This window comes from Anarrhichthys ocellatus, unplaced genomic scaffold (assembly GCF_004355925.1).
Source record: "Anarrhichthys ocellatus isolate YVR2014 unplaced genomic scaffold, GSC_Weel_1.0 scaffold2, whole genome shotgun sequence".
Classification (NCBI taxonomy): Eukaryota; Metazoa; Chordata; class Actinopteri; order Perciformes; family Anarhichadidae; genus Anarrhichthys; species Anarrhichthys ocellatus.
The window spans coordinates 6,031,479-6,051,234 of NW_022280032.1; the positions used below are offsets into that span (position 1 = coordinate 6,031,479).

The 19,756-nt window shown below is 43.0% G+C and overlaps 1 protein-coding gene across 2 annotated transcripts in view; it reads left to right on the plus strand.

The window, feature by feature from the left end:
- Positions 1-3,660: 3,660 nt before the first annotated feature.
- The window catches only part of nell2a (neural EGFL like 2a), a 70,483-nt gene continuing 54,387 nt past the window's right edge, over positions 3,661-19,756 (plus strand). For both annotated transcript variants that reach the window (XM_031856799.1, XM_031856790.1), the window contains exons 1-8: positions 3,661-4,080; positions 4,342-4,470; positions 13,322-13,472; positions 14,884-15,057; positions 15,692-15,788; positions 18,316-18,388; positions 19,022-19,104; positions 19,495-19,623. In XM_031856799.1, the coding sequence (XP_031712659.1) occupies positions 4,029-4,080; positions 4,342-4,470; positions 13,322-13,472; positions 14,884-15,057; positions 15,692-15,788; positions 18,316-18,388; positions 19,022-19,104; positions 19,495-19,623 (888 nt within the window). In that variant the 5' untranslated portion in view covers positions 3,661-4,028. The remainder of the gene's footprint in view (positions 4,081-4,341; positions 4,471-13,321; positions 13,473-14,883; positions 15,058-15,691; positions 15,789-18,315; positions 18,389-19,021; positions 19,105-19,494; positions 19,624-19,756) is intronic.

Here is a 19,756-nt window from a genome sequence, read left to right on the forward strand (position 1 = left end):
GTGTGTGTGTGTGTGTGTGTGTGTGTGTGTGTGTGTGTGTGTGTGTGCATAGCAGGAAAGTAGGTGTATGTTCGCATTGTGTACTTTTATTACTTTTCATTCTTGGCTGGCCACATGCTTTCATGATGCTTGTTTTCCTGATGGCACATTAGGAAATATGGGCATTACAAAGTAATTACATTTCCTGTGTCTGTACCCAGAATGAATCTAATATTATTAATAATGAATAGAGGATTGGGGGCCCTGTCGTGCAGCAGATGTGACGCTCTCTGCCACTGCAGAGCCATTGCCTGCCTTTGTTTTATTGACAACAGCAACCCATTAGCTGCACACCGTGGACCTATGAACAAGCTATGTGAGTTACACAGACAAGGGCCTATTTGTCAAAACACATCAGTTTTGCATGAATCATAATTTTAACAAAACATGTTATTGGCGTTAGTAAAAACTGGATTCAAGGGGAAGGGAGGATTGATATGACAAATAAATTGGTGTTAATCTGGAGTCCTTGGGATGGAGCTTAGCGCCACAGAATCTAGAACTGTCCCTATAATCATATCTGCTGGCCTCTGATTTAACAGACCGGCACAGCCAACAAAACACTTTCCCAGCGATCCAGGGATTGGCTGGGGTTTGTTGGAGACTTGGGATCGCCTCTGAACAGGCCGTTACGAAAGGGCTGCGATTCACGTCCATCTGGCAGGAAATTGATTAGCATTCAAGGGAAATGCAACTGTTTATCCTCCTCTTTAAAAAATAAAAACATCACTAGCAATGCATGGCTGCTGATAAATGGTTATGTCTCGCAATAGTAATTGGCTCCATGGATAAAGAAGATGCAAAACGCATTAAGAAATATTCAAAGCACAAAGCATCTGCGCTCTATAAAAAGGCATTAACAAGGCTGAGCCACACAGATAGCCAAGCACACATTTTCATACCACCTGCCAAAAAGCCAAACTCCAACTTTACTGGACAACTTTACTAAATGAAAGAACGAAACGATATGCTTACAGGAGGTCATAACTCTGATCATAGGACAATTTCAGCATTTATGGCACACTGGTAAACCTAATTCTTTGAGACAGTTGGTTTTCTTTCAGTCGACCTCTGTGCATGACGACAGATACGACAGATGTTTTGAAAGAGGAGTAAATGAGGCCGATACGTCAAACTGGAACAACCCTTCATGAACAGAGGAAGGGGGACTGCTGCACCTCTTACCTGCTGCTCATGATGCCGTCTCGACATTCCTTCCCGAGATGTTTCATTGCAAGTTAAACTTTAATTAATTAGAGTCAAGACTATCAGGATTACCATTTGACTTTGACAACTTCTGTGACCTCATCTAACATCAATGGGAACCCACCAAGGAGGTTCAAATGTTTAGGGACTCTCCACCATTCAGGGGAACAGCTGGAACGTCTTTAAGACGAACAGACAGAAAATCCAGATGTTGTAGTAGGCTACTTCTGGGCCACTTTTTATCCTCTGACTTTAATAGTGGACATGTAGTATCACAAGAGTAAGTATGAGTGAAAGAAAATCAAAAATATTAGTTAATGCTTATATTATCTTTCTTTAAATTACACTGAAAATGAAACTTGTGTATAAGGTGTATAATCAGAAAGATGAAATATCGCAGCAACCTTATTTGACCAAGGATAGCTGGGTGCTGTATCCCAATTAAAGATCTTTTTGGTCAGTGTCTGTAGTCACTGTACAATGCGTCTCACATTTCTGCTTTACAAGACAAGACTCCAATGCAATGTCCCCTTCATTAGCCCGCTTTGCAGTACATTTATGCAACATGAAGAAAGCACCATACGACTCAACTCTGGATAACATTACTGTCAGGGGCCTCCTTAAAGCCCCATACTCCATCTGCATGAAATAAGATTGAGCACCATTAAATCATGAAGTTTTGAAAATGTTGAATAACCAAGGTCAGATTTAGGCATAGACATAATTGCATTTTATTCATCACAGGCCATAACGCTCTTCCTGCTGACTCCAGTACTGACAATTCTTCCCTCTCCCTTTTTCATTAAAAACAAAACCAAGACATACAATCTAGTTTATTTTCAAGGTTTTCTACACGATGTTCAGAGCATTAAAGTTGCAAGATCCAAGATTGAGAGCATTTGGATGGCCTCTAATTGGCTTTCAACATGTCAAAGGCGAACCGGCGGCTACTAGCTAACAGTGCTAGTAGTACAAACTGCGGTGAAAGTGCTGACAGAGCTAACAGCATTTACCTGATATTAATAATTTAGTGGTAATAGCTATACCTGAGCAGAGAATGAAGTCGCTCTCCTTCTGTGTGTGTTGTAATGTTAGCTTCTCTGGGCTTTGTTGACGTAGCCGGATTGGCTGGCCGTATGCTTTTTTGTGTGCTCCACTGGTTGGCTCACATAGTTCTGCACTGCGCTGATACAGCAGTAACAGCTGATAGCGCCTGATCGAAGGCATCGTCGTGGAGGCGTATCGGCCACCCCCTAGTTCTCTCTCAGGTAGACACTGTTAGCGCTGTTTGCACTGTTAGCTGCGAGCCGCCGGCTCAGCCTTCATTATGTTGAGAGACATGTGGAGGTATTAGATATGCTCCGAATTTTTTATTTAGCGCCTTTAAAGGCATTGACCTTGAAAAGACATTTTCTCTGCAGCCAATACAATGTCCTCAGCATTCAACAAAGTACTAAAGTTCATGTAGTCAATCAATTTGCCTAGGTTGGCCTGCTTGTTTTCTTGGGCTAAATAATATACATATATTGTGTCATTTAAAAAAAATTGCTGTCCTGAGTTTGATAGAAATTGTTTATTTTCGCATGAATTTCATCGAAGAACCACTTAATTTAAACCATGGTAAAAGTTTTCCTTATTGGAAATTTGATTATTCATATATATTGGATTATATGCTTGCCCGTAGATTGACGGCAAACTTTTATTATTTATTAATTTAAGCTTTATTTAACCAGGTAACATCCATTGAGATAAAACCTATTTTCCCATCTGGCCAAGAAGGCAGCAAAGTTACCTTTTACATGCTCTGCTGCTGATCTTCCATGTGAACCATAGTTTAGCATTTAATTAACTGTAATTAATTAACTCAATGCTGTCTCTTTTTAAATTTTAGCCAAATCACATATAGGTGTTTTTAGGAAACCTTTACGGAATTTATAGGAAATTATCGACCCGTATACGACAATTATTTCCCCCATCAGGGATTGAGGGGCACATTTTCCTCTCTTGGTAACAGGCGTGGTTGCAATCAATACGAGAGGCCTGTTTTGGATTCGTCAAGGGTTTTCTCATCTCGGGCCACAAGGGGGCTCATTGTCCTTCTTTCTTTCTCTCACTCCTCGACAGGTTTCCCCCTCTCTCTCTCTCTCTCCCTCTCTCTCTCTCTCTCTCTCTCCCTCTCTCTCTCTCTCTCTCTCTCTCTCTCTCCCTCTCCCCCTCTCTCTCTCTCTCTCCCTCTCTCTCTCTCTCTCTCTCTCTCTCTCTCTCTCTCTCCCTCACTGACTCTCTCTCTCTCCCTCACTGACTCTCTCTCTCTCTCTCTCTCTCTCTCCCTCACCGACTCTCTCCCTCACTGACTCTCTCTCTCTCTCTCTCTCTCTCTCTCTCTCTCTCTCTCTCTCTCCACTCCTCCCTCAGTGGCCGCAGCTCTCATTCACGCTGCTGTAGGAGCGTCTGTTCAGCTGGTGAGGCAGCGGCAGCTCGCTTTGTGCATCCTGTGTTAGCCACCTGTGCCGCTGATGGTGCTGATGGCGCAAACCTTGCGTTACATGGAATAATTTGTACACTGTTACCTTGCTCTTCTCCTATCCGGATTTGCTTCTTCTTCTTTTTTTTTTATTGCATCATTGGGCATCCAAAGTTGTGATGATGCCCCCGCTCAGCATTTGGGATTGGTAATAGCCTTCTGCGCGAGGTTGATATATCATTCGCATGTGATTGAACAACACTTGTCTCTCGGAAGTGGACAAAACATGGACTAATTTTTATTTTTTTATACATTCACCATGGGATTATCACAGCTATTTCTGGTTCTCGGCATATTTTGCGCCTCCTCAGGTAGGACACAGGGCTGTCACTGATTACAGCATGTAGACGATAAGATGAGATACAGATAATTGAATTATGTATTTCTTTAAAGATACTTTGCCACCTAGGCTTCACAAAAATAATCTGACCTGCTTGATCTAGCAGCTTGCACACATTAACCACCACATCTCTTCTCCTGACACCAGCAGGTTGATTTGTCTATATAGCATCACAGGTGTCCTTGCCCTGCTAACAACAATGACACTCTTGTTTTTTGTGTTTGCAAATTAGTTGTAGGCTTTGGGGTCGACCCTGCCCTGCGCATCAGCGTGTTTGATGAACTAACGCTTGAAGAAGGCTTTGATGGAGTTACTCAGGTCCAGGGCTTCCACAGCGAGTCTAGAGCTTTCCACTTCCAAGGTACAGTAACACACACTCCTTGTATTTTTGTTCAGAGATGGAAGATAAACTGTGCCAGATGAGATGTGAATGTATGTGACGCAAAGCTGACCAAAGTGCTTTTGATGAAAGGGGAGTGTTACAAATACTGCTGTCGTTTTCGTATTTTGTTTGAACAACTTGTAAGTCTAACAGGATGAAGCCCATTAAACCACAGATCAGCTCCTCCAGTCATTTGAAAATTTCCGATTATCTGATAATACTGGAGCCCTTATGCTTGTATTTGATTCTTACCGTCTGTAGCACAACTGTGCGGAGACTTGTCAGCAGCAGCATGCGATGGATTTGCAGTTTTCTTAATGGGACTTAAGCTTGGGGGCCCTCAGACTGCCACCTGCCTGAACAATGGGCAATGTTAGGTCTTCATGAAAAAGTGGGGTGAGCCGGGCGAGCTGAGGGGGAGAGATGGGTGAATCACGCAAAGAATCAATGACAGATTTAGCATAATCAGATTAGGCAGGAACAAAACCCCGTGTTCACGGAGATGTATGTTGTGAGTGACTGGGCCCCACGCTAGAATTTACCCATTGGTGATCTTCTGGAGTGTTAAAGCAGTCCGAACACTGACACTCTGTAACCAAAATATGAATGGGTAGAAGAGTGAGACAGATGTCCATGTTGTCAGTTGTGCGGCAGTGTGTGCGTAGGCCAAGTTAATTATGTTATCTATGGCATTTAGTAAATGGCACTATGCAAAATGGAGGTGTCAAAGCTGCGGTCGTACTTGACTTTTATATGCACTGTTTGGCCCAGTGTTACATCTCTGTCATTTTGATGTCAGACTCATTACAATCCAAATGAGACTGTTAACAGCCCCATCACAGGGATGGAGATGTCTATTATAACCCAGCCAAAAGTATCAACAGAGGGAATTGCTTTTGGCTCCCAAGATCAGCGGCAAAACGAAAGACGTGGCAACGTTCAAACCTTCACAAGGAGGATCTCAACATGGATCGCATAATGTACCAAAGTAACAATGTTGTTTTGGGACAGAGACACACCACAATCGTTTGTCGACATTTTTCCTCCCCCCTCCTCGTTCCTGATGTCTTCTAATCTCCGCGCACAGCCGCTGAGACAGCAGCACTTCTGCATGGAGCAGCAAACTCCAGCACCTCTGTGAAGGCAGGCCATTTGATGTCCTCTGTGTAGACAACACTCAGAAGTGCTCTGCACAGGCAGGTAGCGAAAGGGAGGGAGAGACACTACAAGGAAGAATTGGAGAATGAGAGGGAGAGAATGAGATAAACAAAGACAGTTATAGAAAGAAGCTCCCACAGCTTTTGTCACGAAATGAAAAGTCATGACTGGCACCTCGCCATCATTACGCTCTCTTATTTCTCGGGCGTTACCTTTGCTAGTTACCCGGGCGGAGAAGGCGGCGCGTTATTTATGACAGAGCTCGCCTCCATCCTTCATTTGGGACGTCTATGTTAAGTCAACGACGTTGGGTGAGGGGGAGGCAGGGGGGAGGCGGACCGGCAAAGCAGACCTGGGCCTGCTGCTTGTTTGTGATCAGAAATAGACAGGGAGAGGCACATACTGTAAAGATGCAGGAAGAGCGAGGGAGATAGAGAGAGAAGCTGAGATACAAAGAGAATGAAAGGAGAGGAGAAAGGCGGAGCAGAGCTGTCTGCCAGCTGTTTGATAGACTGTGCTGATTCCACATGTATGGATGCTTGGCTGGCTGGGACCAGCAGATAGGCCCTCGGTGACATTCCGACGCTCATTAGATAGCAGGCAGAACACATCCACGGCCGTTCCCTCCGCTGCCTGCCTGCCCGCCCGCCCGAAGGGAAGGCTGTTATCTCTGGGTGCTGGGTGGAGGCAGGAGGAGGGGTAGCTGCTGAGAGCTGAAAGAGAAGAAGCAGGGGGAGAGTGTAATTCCCAGTAAAGGAACGTGTATGTGTGCATGCATGTGGATAAGCAAATGTGGTGTTCACATTGCTATATATCTTTGTAGCTCTGTCTGCCACGGTGTGAGTGTGTTTTGTTTTGTGTCTGGGAAAGAGAAGAGCAGTGTGTGGGGGGGGGGGTTGCTGTTTAGCGCACCCCTGCTGATGCTTTTGTAGGTAGCTGTCAGCACTACATTGCATGGCATTAGGAGAGGTGGACCTCAGGGACGGGCATAGTAGAGAGGGAGAAATGCCCCAGGGCTATGCTCCTTTTCTGTCCTGATGCAAGGTGATGTCTCAGCCACGCCACAAAATCACCACATCATTAGCACTTCCCCCACAGTTTTTAATATCCAGACATCAAGATATCTATCTGTCTCTGTAAAAACAAGCACAGGGGCCACACCCAGGAGCCCTCCCTTCCCCCAACACACATACACCAACACAGTCTGCCTCTCTGGCTACAAGCGTATGGACCAAACTCATTTGAAGTGCAAACAGCCCGATTGCTGGAAGCACCCTTTCAGCTGCAGAGCAGCACTCCCCTGTAATTGTATCTGTGTTTGTGTGTGTGTGAACCCTGTCAGAGGCATGCTCTTGCTCAGACTGTTTGAACACTGCCAGCGAGGTGTTTCTGTGTATGTTGTGGTGATGATGTCCCTGAATGCAGCGACACTGAAGTGTAACAGGATGGAAGAGACTCATTCATAATACAGCAACACTGTGTGTGTGTGTGTGTGAAGGAGGGAGGGAGGAAGACAGAGGGGACTATGTGTGAATTTGAGTTTGTTATCCTGCATTAATGTGAGTGTAACAGATGAACGTGTTTGCATAGGAATGGTAATAGTGTGTTCCCGCTGTAGAGGCTGCAGTTGCTAGTAAACTACACGATACTCTGGAGTATTGTGCTGTATAGAAGGATGTAATCTAATGGGTGGGAGGGCAGCTTAGTCCTGTCGAGGCCAGATTCAAGCGTCTATATCAGAGAGCAGCTCCACTACTGTGTGCTGTTATTGTATTGAGCAGAATCCGAGGGAGCTGTTTTGTAGCGAACTCCACATTCAAAGGAAGGACAAGAAAGCAAAATGAGAATTTACCTACAGGAATCAATAAGGCAATTAACACTGACAAAAGAGGTTAGTGTAACATTCATGCTAAACTTTACGCCCTCTTTATGCGGTAAGGTGCTTTGAATAAGAGCCTCCGCTACCAAATGAATCACAGTGGATCTAGGGTTCCCATGTTAAGTATTTTTTGCCATTTGTGTCATTGCAGTTGGTTGCACGATGCACTTTGAAATGCAATGTAATGTAGAGAAATGTGCTAGTATTGTGTAACTAATTACATAGAGCGAATAAAAACGCTGCCAATGGGGTAAAATGGGCACAAACAGCCTGATTGTTTTTAGCACAACAATCTAGGCCTTTAAACAATTCAAATAATCATGAGCACATGAGTGATTTTGTATCAAACCTCCATAAAATAGGGTGACTTGCAATTAAAAAAAGAGTGGTTGAAGTCATAGCAGCCAAGATATTCTCACTTGATCCAATGACAGCACTAAACGCTGCCCATAATGTAACTCAGTGTTGTTGTTAGACAGTTCCTTCCTGGAGAAGATCACAGCTTTAAGTCTCCTAGACGCCAGTTTGCAACAAAGCTTTTCAGTTAACATTTGTACTCTCCAAACCCAAGCTAAGCCACTTCCTCTCAGACATCTCCCTCCAAAACAACAGGAGTTGTTGACGAGAGAATTGACTTTCACTTGTAGAATTGTTGGAGATTTAGCTACATATATAAGCAAGGATACTCTTGAACATGTCAAGTTAAAGCTGCTTGAAGCTGTTGTCTCTTCAACTCAGCTGAGTTAAGGAATAAGTATCTGAAAACAGAAAGATCTAAAAAAAACAACTGTGATAGGATATTAAACCATTTTCACCTTGATGGCAAAGAGCTTGAAGGACATGTTTCCAAATTTACCTGAAAACAATACTGACATGCCCATTATATGTACATCAATGGACTGTTGGTTGCTGTAGTTGTTCCTCCAGGCTATACTGCAAAGAGATCCCTTCAATATAAATGTAATAGATGAGAACAACGGGATCTACAGTCCTTGCTCTGTGTAAAAATTCATTCCAATTTTTAGTTGAAGCTAACATTTCTGCAGTCTGCATCAGATAAATCTGTTGGGTTTTCCAAAGTTACAGACTTTTTTGTATGAAATTCCCTCTCTGTACCTCCTCAGTCTCCTTGCTGAGCCGCAGCAGAGGGATAGTAACACAAAGGGATGATTTGGTTTAAAAAGACTGTAACTTTTGAAAAGTACCCAACTGATTTGTGTAAAAGACTGAAGAAGTCTCACATTAGTTTCAGCTGAACTTTATTTTGTATTTTTGTGCAGAAGGAGGAATGTGCATTTTCTCCTCTCATCTCTTACATTTGAATGACTTTCATTGCTTTGGGGCTAGTGGTCGATGTTCTTATAGGCACGTAAGTACTGTATTAGGATGGGCTTAAACAGGAGGCTCTAAAGAGTGTGGAGGCTGATTGTTTCAAGAATCTTCGATAATCAGATGGATTTTTTTCTCAGCAACATAATGCAGCAATCTGCTTTATTCTTTCTCCCATTTTCAGAAGATACTTATCAATTTGTATTTGGAACATTTTGAAAGAACTGTACGGTGTGGCACATCTCGAATGCAACTTTTAGGACTCAGTGGAGGGACTCATTTTTGGCAGGTGACACTTGCTTAGTCAACACAACATAATCCAGTCAAAACAGATTTTTTTTATCCCATTTCCTTCCACATATGCTGTCGTTTTTTTGTTGCAGCATATTCTGTTACGTTTCCCAAAAAGTCACCCAACCTTTCCAAACTGTTGACTGACATCATCCCCAACTCCCTGTGGTCAAAGTTGGCTGTGTTTGCTGCTTTCTGAGGCGAGCCTGATCCTCTGTTCCACACAGGAGCACCGGTGACCATGGAGATATTTATTTCCCTCCAGGGCAGTTATACAGTTGGGTGGCTCGAAGGCTGTCATTAGCTCTGTGTACGTGTGAATGTCAGACAGGCGGTCACTGGGGAGGTGATCTGAGAATTGGGGAGAAATTGCTGGCCAAAGCAGTCCTGGAGGTGCCCTTGGCTCGGTTCTGTATTTGTTCCAGGAGAGTGGAGACACAGTGGGGGGAGACGGCCAGCCGAATGCAGATTGACTGAGTGGGGTGGAATATTCAGGAGCTCTAAGAACCAGCTTTCGGGGGAGGGGGGGGGGGGGGCGTATTTGTGTATGCATCCATCCATCATTGTGTTAGCCCATGTTTCTGCATATCTTTGTGCCCGTCTTTTTCTTTTAATTGACTCAATGTTCGAAGCAATAGGCCGGTCAAAATGTCTGCCTCATAGTGTCTGTGTGTGTCTGTCCGTGTGGCCTACTACACCTGTTTGCGTATGTGCGCTGCACGTGTGCTGACAGTAATGAAGGGTTTGGAGTTTGCTGCCGGTGGAGAGTTTATCATTACTCTAATCCCTCTGGAGAGATATCCTCTTGCCTAAACCTCCCACACATATCCTTCTCTGCACTCAGGCCGGCAGATAAAAGGAGTTGTTTGAAATTTGCTCTGTCATTTTTCAAATATAAAACATTAGGTAATAAGAAAATAGAGCACACTTTTTCTCGGTATGTGTTCCTTCCTCTGCTTATTGGATCGCTGTGCTTTTTCAGACCCCTCTTGGCTCTATGTGCTTAGTGCATCTCATGGCTCACTCTTAACTGGTCGAGAGTTGGCTTATTTGCAAAATGTTGTTGAAGAGTTGTTGCAAAGAGGTAGGAGGTGCTATTTTATCCTGGCAATCCACTAGAGACCAAAGAATGAAAGTCTTCATTATTCACATACAGAAGTGTCTGTGATCGTCTAATCTAATTTCAGTATTGCTGTTGTTTCCTAAGGAAAACAATTAGATTAGAATTCAAACATATAATCAACATAAAAATATACTTCGGCCTGTCCTTCAGGGTATTTTCTATTTGTTGGAAAAAAGGTGGAAAATCTGCCGTGTTCCAGTACAAAAACTTTCTGTAAATACAGTTCGAAGTGAAAGCAGTGTGCGAGAAAAGGATTGTGGCAAAGCTAGGTGTATCTGGACTCTCAAGCTGTGCTGCAGGGCACCTGTTCTAAATGCTAAATGTGTGAGCATTGGATTGGTGCAGCGCTGCCAATATACGTCCATGAGAACGCAGTGATGGGAGTGTGAGGGGATTACAGCTGTGTGGGTACGAGGGGTCAAACAAAATAAGATCACATTAGACAGTTTAAGATTAGGAATGAAGCCGAGGGATGGAAATCGTGGCCTGAGTGTAACCATTAAAGCACAATGCACCCAGGAGATAAGATTAGGCTATAGCCGAAAGCTACACTTGCTACGATGCTACTGAGCCTGAGGCTTTTAGAGATCTCCAGTCAGCTGATAAAACTCTGTATGTCTCAAAAACTGTTTTCTCACAATCAGCCGGTCCGCATAGCCTGTAAACAACTAGGATGGATGACAAGAGCCGTGTTATTGTGCTGAAAAATGTGCTGATTGGAATTTTATGTGCTAGATCATAATTTTCAGGCTATTTTGTGTCAGTATCTCACATCAGAGTGGTATTTAGGAGCAGGTGGCCACCCCATCCAGGCGCCTGCCAATAGATAATCGACCAAAGGCCCCCCACAGCAGGACCACATTGATTTGGCAGAAGGGAATGCTGGCCTTCTCCTCACAGCACAAAGTCATACTGCTCTTTCATGAATGTTTTTAGTAAATGCAGAGATGTTGCCGCTATAGCTGTCTTAATCCTCCTTTGAGTGCCTGTCAAGAGCGTTGAGATCATTGTGCTTTTCGTACAGGCAACCCGACACAGACCAATCTCATCACTTCATCTGAATGAGAAGACGTCTCCACCCTCCAATCCCTCCAATCCCCCAAAGTCCCATTTGAAGCAACCTCATTCCCTTCCAGGACTGGTGATGAGAGTTATCCACTCATAGATCAAAGGCTCATGGCCGCCAAGCTGGGAGCAGCCCAGTGGTAGAGGTTCCTCAGTCCTCACCATCCCCCCCCCCCGCCACATCCGAATGGACCCCGCCCTGACACCTGCTCCCACTGTGCTGATTTTGCTCATGATTAAGATGTCAGTGTGCTCTCTGTTTAACACATGGCATGGCAATAGACTGACCAGCTCACATAGTCATTGACGTTGTAAATCCTTTTTGGCTTGAGCTCAGTCTTTGTTTCAAAATCTGGAAAATGACTAACAGCACAGAGCGTTTTTTGTCCAAAAAAGAAAAGAAAAGAAAAAATAATAATAATAATAAAAGACGGCAAACTGTAGCTTTGATTACAATTCATTAATTTGGATCAAAACGCCCCTCCAAACAAGAATGATTTCCTATCATTTCTGAGATTATTGTCAACAGTGGTCATTTGGTGATTAAGTGGGATCTGTTGATGGCAGCAGATTATTGCTGGGCAGAACTCCTGTTGCGGTCATTAGACCATCTGTCCCACCTCAGCCAATGACACTGGAATCATAGTCCACTGGCATTGCATCTATTTCCATCTAATCTAGTGAGTATTTTTGTTTAGTGAGAAATTACTCAAAATATGTCCCTGATCGGGCTTAAAAGCCTTCATCAGGAAAAGGCTAATGCTAGCAAGATAAATTCAGAGTGAAAGTAAAAGAAGCGTATGAAAACATTGTATCCTATATAACCGATGAGTACACTGTGAGTGCCAGTCCTCATCATGACATTGCTGCTTGCTGGTTTTCACATTGCATTGTGTTAATTGGTTACGAACCCACCAGCTGGAAGTAATCTTAATACACTGAGGAAAAGCTGCCACGCTAGCTTCCTGGAGCGCTTAAGTGTGCCAGGGCATCTTGCATTCATCCCGTAGCTGGAAGTGAACTCTTTGATGTGATTGCTTCTGAGAAATGTTATCATTTATTGATGCCTCCATTAAAGTAGTAGACGTCTGTGTAGAGTTGGAGAGGAGGGAGGGGGCACACTGGTGCAAACAGGAGCTTACGAGCTAACGACACAGAAAATGCCCTCCCATCCACACCAGCACCATCAGCCTTTCGCATCCTCTCCCAAAATCCTTAGCTTCATGTCTGTAGTCCTACACCAAGCCAACCAGAAAGAGTTTGATCCACTGATACTATTTTTTGGGATTGCTGATATAAGCGGGTACAATATTTGGTAGCAATAAGTTATCTTAGCAAGTGGATGACTTCAAGTTTTGTTTGAGCTGAATGAACCTGACCTTAAAAGCTTCAAAGTGGCTCACTAGTTTCCTAACCCCTTAATTTGACAAACATCCTCATGATTATTTTAAGAAGTGAGGTTACATGAACCTTTTATCAAAACAGGTTTGAGATCAAAATGGTCAACTAACTTATATAACAGAGTAATGTAATTTTAGCAAGCGGTTTAGTGAGTTTAGTCTTGATTTGTCATTTATGAATTCAAATTCGCCAAGAGTTTATGTGAATACATCAAATATTTACAGCGGATGGCCTGTGAAATCCCAACCAACTGGTCTCTTGTCCTGTACAGCAGATGTCCCTGTTTCCTTGTATCCCTAAAATGTCAGCACCATCTCAATTAGGAACTGGCTCTCAATGGTGTGAATAATAGAAGTCATAGTAATAATAATAGCGATGAAAGGGCCTATACCATTCCACATGGGGAACCTTAAATTGCTCCAGCTGGTTAGGGCAGCACCTTGCATGGTGGCTTGCTACCATCTGTCTGTGAGTGCCTGTGTTTGAATGGCTGAAAGAGAGGCAAATTGTAAAGCGTTTTGGTTAAAAGCGCTATATAAATGCAGCCATTTACATAATATCTGATATTTCTGTCTTCATCCTAGGGTCTGCCAGGCAAGTGATGGCTCCTGCTGAGGTCTCAGAGAAAATGGTCCAGAAGCTGAGAGGCAAGAATGAGTTTACTGTGCTGGCGACCCTCAAACAAGATCACCTCAACTCTGGGGTCATCCTCTCCATTCATCACTCTGAGCACAGGTATGATGAGCTCACATTTTACAGCACAATGTGATTATAATAGGTTCTTTAATACATCGAAAAAGGGTTGCCCGTACTATTCATTCAAAATATCACCACATTTGTTATTTGGATATACTTGCAGAAATATACAGCAAATTTCCAAATTAGTGTTGCATACAATGTGAAAACATGCATATTGTGAAGTTAATTTGAGATGTATAATTTGGCAGTGTGAGACAGAACCGGAGCCCAAAATGTGACACGGAGCGCTGTAAAGCTGCTTACAAAGCCCTGCTGATAAACCGTAATTGAAGTTGTTTTCTAAATTTAGTACCACCCTCTGTTTGTCTTATCAGCAGTCTGTAATATGTTGATTGAAACCTAAATATTTGTATTTGATCAGTATTTCGATGTTTTACACACCAGTCGAGTATAAACACAGCAAATCACCCCGTGTGCCAACTTATTATTCACAGTCCATCAACGATCCAAACATTGAGTCTGGAATTGCGGATCAAAAACTGATGAGACACTATCTGCAGTTAGCATGCTAATGTTTTCCATTAGTTAGTGGTAGCTGAGCCGTTGGATCATCAGAACGGCAATCTGAATCCACATAATGCGTTGATGGAACAGTTTGTACATTAAAGTCAGTCCTGAGAAGAGAGCTCGCCGGGATGTTAATGACTTTCCCCGCTGCTGATTAGCTTTCCCAGCCATTCATATGCAACAAAGCAGCACTGCATGGTTTTATTCGGAAACATGGAAAGGACAAATTCAGAGTGTTAACCATTGCATTCACGGAGCCGGGATTATTGTGCATGCATGGCTGGGGGAGAGTAAATCTATTAGATTTGGCTTGCAGATAAATCAATCCATTGCTACACTTGCATGAGTGTCTATTTCTCTTTTGAATAATGTTTCCAGCAAATGGCTCTAGTTCAAATAAGTCCGTCTTTAAAGGCAGAGGTGATGAGTGTGTATCGGCAGCTCTTTCCATTAGTGTCACTATGCTGGGTGAATCTCAGTGGTGTGGAGAAGGGGATTCTGCTGGAATACTAATACGCCAATGTAAAGAGATGAACCTTTACATGTGGGCCATTGTTGCTTGTAGCTGATGTTGCACTTAACAGCCATATAGTACCATAATGCTTGACTAGTGGTATGATTCAATTCTAAATGGTGCTGCATATCAGAGGAGATGGGAGTGCACTGCTTGGAAACGAGTGACGTGTCAGCACTGTGCTGAGAGGGGCCCCCAATTTAGACACTCCTGCGATGCATGCAGGTGTTTGTGTGAACAGAGAGAGAAGGTTTCAGGTGTAGTTATGAGACTTTAATGCAACTGTACAGTGCAGGGATTGCAAATTCTCAGAGAAACTGAAAGTTGTGTGGCTGTTACTAGAAGCAGGTTGCTTGGATTCTGCAGGTTCCTGGAGCTGGAGAGCAGTGGCCAGCGCAGTGAGGTGCGTCTTCACTACCGTACCAAAGGCCAACAGCCCCACACTGAGGTGTTCCCTTACAGCCTGGCTGACGACCAGTGGCACAAGGTCTCTGTGGCCATCAGTGCCTCTCATGTTATACTACACATCGACTGCAACAGGTAAGATGCTGGGGATGAATTAATATATGTGTTGGATTTGACAATGAAATTAAAATGCTGTAGTTTGGGATAATACTGATGGGAGGCTATCCAGTTGTTTAACTAATTTAAACTGAAACATCAGATATTATTTTTTCAGGGTTTCAAACTATCTCTAGATTAGGGATGCACAGATACAAAATAATTATATTCAAAGTTCAAATGTTTAATTTCCAAATGTCTGGTGAAAATAAATAAAAACAAAGTGGTCGATGGAAACATTTCAGCAGGAAACACTGTGCTGCTATACGGATGAATGATTGAATGATTTCAATGCTGGTCAAACGCACCTTGAGTTGACCCGCATTATACGTGCGTCTGCTGCATGAAAGGAGTGATACTGTTTACGTGTGAAGATCCTCCCTGGCACAAAAATAGGAGCAGACGGCAGCACCGTGTGTATCAAGGAAAGCATGCGGCTATCCATACCGTCCTCAGGGAAAGAGTTAAAAGCAGGATTTAACAGGGCAGGACCTGCAGTGCAGGGGGTTATTGTTGCTCTAAACTGATGAAAATAGGTTAGAAATAAATTTTAAAAAAAGAAATATTGAACATCTTTAACATAGCTCATAACCATTGTGTATTTGTTTTGCAGGATCTATGAGCGGGTCGTGGAAGCCCCGTACATGGACATACCTGAGGATGCTTCCTTCTGGCTCGGACAGAGAAACACTGCCCATGGCTTCTTCAAGGTTAGCAACTTCCATCTCAGAGTATGAATGTTGATGCATGTCCTGATCTGTCATAAATGATGCAGAATGGCAGGGGCGAGTAATCCCCTCCCCCAAACTTGGTTCACACTGTATCTTCTCATTGTTTGACTTGTTTGGTTTTATTCATAGTAGCTGCTGGGTTTAATTGCATGCATTTCTCAAGGCCTACCATTTTAATGTGAGGGTTGTTCTGCACCCTAGGAATTTGTCATTGTTTGTTCCCTTTCCCTTCGTCTGCAGCTAAGCCCAGTGCAATTATCTCAGCCACCCCCACAACACTGATTTGGGAGAAATCATTAAATAGCCTCTGGACTATGCTCATTAAGCTTAGTCTATAGTGTTGTTTATCAGGCAGGGAGACACACACCACCTCTCCCAGACTGGACTGCACTCTGAAATGTCCCACCTGGGGAGACATGTCGGGGCAAAATGTCAGCTTACCTGCAGCTATAACTATTTTAATCAGTCTGCTGACTGGCTCTGCGTTCGATGGTGTGGTGATGTTTATAGGTATGAGTGTGTGGTAATGCTTTTCACATTGTGTCCTGGCTGTTTAGTTTCCGCTGTGTTAATTGGTAGATGAAAGAAGCCTTGGAGGTCACTCACTAATCTTGTCACGTAGCGGCATCTCTCCTCGCCACTCTCTGAAGCCTTGATTAGTTGCGAGGAAGGCACGTCTCCTTTTAAAACACACTGCTTCATTAGTACACACACACTCACACACACAAACAGTCGATGGCCGTACGTGGGTGTCAGCCGAAGACGAGAAAACCACATCTTCAACAGTAATAGTAAATACTTTAATCAGAATGAGCATATCTGCACCTCTGCTTCACAGCTCAATAAATATCTATTTACAGTTCACGCACATCGTAAGAGAGCTAAATCTATTTTATCTGTGCCGTTTGTCGTGGATTTGTATGCAGATGTAGCAAATTGTTCTACATTCTAACTTGGAAGGCTGAAAACTATTTCCTTTTAATTCAGGCAATCCCAAATGCAACGAGAAACAGCAGGAGTGTTCCTCAGATTTGATGTCATCGTCAGATTTCCTTTTGGAGCTGTGCTGTTAGTCTGACAGGGTATATTTTCTCATGATTGTTTACACTTTGAAGGAATTGTATCTTAGTGCAACAGAAGTGATTCAGCTCTCACTCTGCCACTAGTTGTTTTTCACAAATTCACATTTCCGGTACAGATGGGAGAACCATGGATGTCCCTCATGTTACTGCAGTAAACGGAGTGTCGCCGACACAGAGGAATCACTCTGGAGAGTTCACAATGTCTCACTTTTTTCAGTCGCCAGAAGGTGCAAAGCAAAGTCTAGCAACTGGTTGTTTTTATAGTGGTGCATTACAACACAGGAGGTCATTGGGTTTTTTATTGCAATTATCTGATGTTATCAACCAAAAATATTTCTCTTTTCTTTTTGTAAAATGACGGATTCATCCTAAACTCAGGGGCGTAAACATATATTTATCCAATCAAATGTGATCTGCGGCAACAATGCCTATCACATACTGTAAATCCGCATTTGACCATTAGCTCGTAGATTATAGGATATCATAAGAAGTGGGTTTTTGGACGTCAGATGGACAAAAGTTTGTTTAGGAAAAATGTATCTGAGATCTAATTCATTATTTAGATTATTGACAGCTCCTTATCTCTGTCACTTTTAAGTGATCCAAGATTTTTAGGACGCTCCAACTGCCGTTTGGCTGTGAAACTACCTGTCCAGAAACAAAAGGTAGTAACAGCGTAGTAGTCTTAAGGTTTCATTACAAGTTTGACAGACACAACTCCAATCTGCTTCGATTTCAGCACGTTGCCATAAAAAAATCAGCAAATCATTTCTGTAGGATTTTTAATTTATAGCTGGTAAATTGAAGTGGCAAGACAATTTAAAAAAACTATTTCTCCTAAGTTGCACGGCTCCACTTCTGTAAGAGAAATAAATCCACTCAAGGAACAAACCGGCCCAGGTTTCCATGGCGACAGAGTATCCGTGTGCATATGTGTATAAGTGTGTGTGTGTGTGTGTTTCGGCCACAGGACGAAAGGCTATCAATTGAGTGTTATGAATCAAATTAAATCTGTATCTCCTGTTTATGCTTCTCAGAGGAGAGTGGAGGAAAAAACTAGGAAAACTCCCACATCGTCCGCTCACTTAACTTCCTGCTGTTGTCCGGTTATGAGATGATTCATCCGAGCGACAACCGTGGAAACACATTATCTCACAACTAACTTCTCTGTCTCCCACTCCCCAGAAAAATACATTTGCACTCACTTTCGGATTTAAAGCTGTTTCACTGTGTTCTGTTTTATGATTGCGGCAGTTACCAAGGCTCCCATATCATCTTATCTGGAAAATGTACCACACTTCGACACCACTGGCCTTACCCACCGACTACACATTAACATGCTTCATTTTATTTGTATCGCCTGCCTGCCTTATAAGTCGTCGTTCCCCTTGGTTGAAATGTTTGTTGTGTGTCTGTGTTTGCAGGGAGTGATGCAGGATGTGCAGATCCTGGTGATGCCACAGGGTTACATCGCACAGTGTCCAGATCTGAACAGAAGTGAGTGCAGCTTCTTCCTGAACACATTAAAGAGACATTTCATCGAGTGTTTAATTTAATTTAAATGACTTCTGGCAAGGCACTTGATTGCACTGATTTTCTTTTTTATGTTAATTCTTGAAAGGTTATACTCACAGGAGTAAAACTGCTTTAAACCAGCTCAGCAATTGAGAAACCGTTTTCCCCTTGTTAATACTTTGGTTCCATTAGGAAAAGGGAGAATTCCCACAGTCTCTCCTGAGAAAGTGTGAAATGCTTCGTTGTGTCCACAAGTTGAAGTTTGTCTGTATGAGGAACCCATCCCACTCATTTCATAAATTTAAATAATTTTCAATAAGTATATTAATTCATCAAAACCTTAGTTCAGCATAACTTTTAGCATCGATGTGGTTATATTTGATACACTGCAATTATCAAAGACTGTCTCCTAGTGCAGTGACACCCTTTTTCTCGGATGTTATGATGATGCATCTTTGCAGTGGCACTATCTTCTTTGCCTATCTCACCATGATGGCTGTTGCAGCTCATGCTAACTTGTATCACAATTTATTAAAAGTTTTACGTGCACACTTTTTTCAGTCATTAAAACTGTGTACTAAATAACAGTGTGCCGTACTGTCTCTTGTATCTCAGCATGCCCAACCTGCAATGATTTCCACGGACTTGTGCAGAAAATCATGGAGCTGCAGGATATCCTTGCTAAAACATCCAGCAAGGTAATGTAATGTGACTGAATTTGACATTTAGCCCAGAAATGTAGTATTATCTTAAGAAAATTACAGTAATTGCCATTTTCAATAAACTGTTACAATTACAAATTGTGCTATAGCATGAAATATCCACTTGGCAATGTGCTTCCGACATTAGCATTGATTGCAACAGGTGACATCTTAACATTAGACATTGGCTATTGTTGAAGTCTTTTCTGTTCTGATGCAGAAACTGTGTGTCAATGGGGTTAATGGTGTCTAATGACTTACTTTTGTGATGCCATTGGTTTGCCTTTGAAGCCCTGCTTTCTACATGTGAATACAGAGACACCACGAGGCTGACTCATCTTCTCTCCTTCTTGCCTTTTGTTTTTTTGGGGGGGATGGCGTGAGCAGCTGTCCAGGGCGGAGGAGAAGATGAATGGCCTGGATGGCTGCTATTGTGAGAGAACCTGCAGCGTCAAGGGGGTCGTCTACAGGGAGGACGAGGGCTGGACAGATGGCTGCAGGAACTGCACATGCACGGTGTGTGCGTGTGTGTGTGTGTTGATGTGTGTGTACACATGATACATGGGTGTCTATGTTAGAGTAATAAAGAGCAAGCGAGGGCATGCAATTTGAATTAAGTTTGTGTGTGTGTGTGTACAAACATACTGAA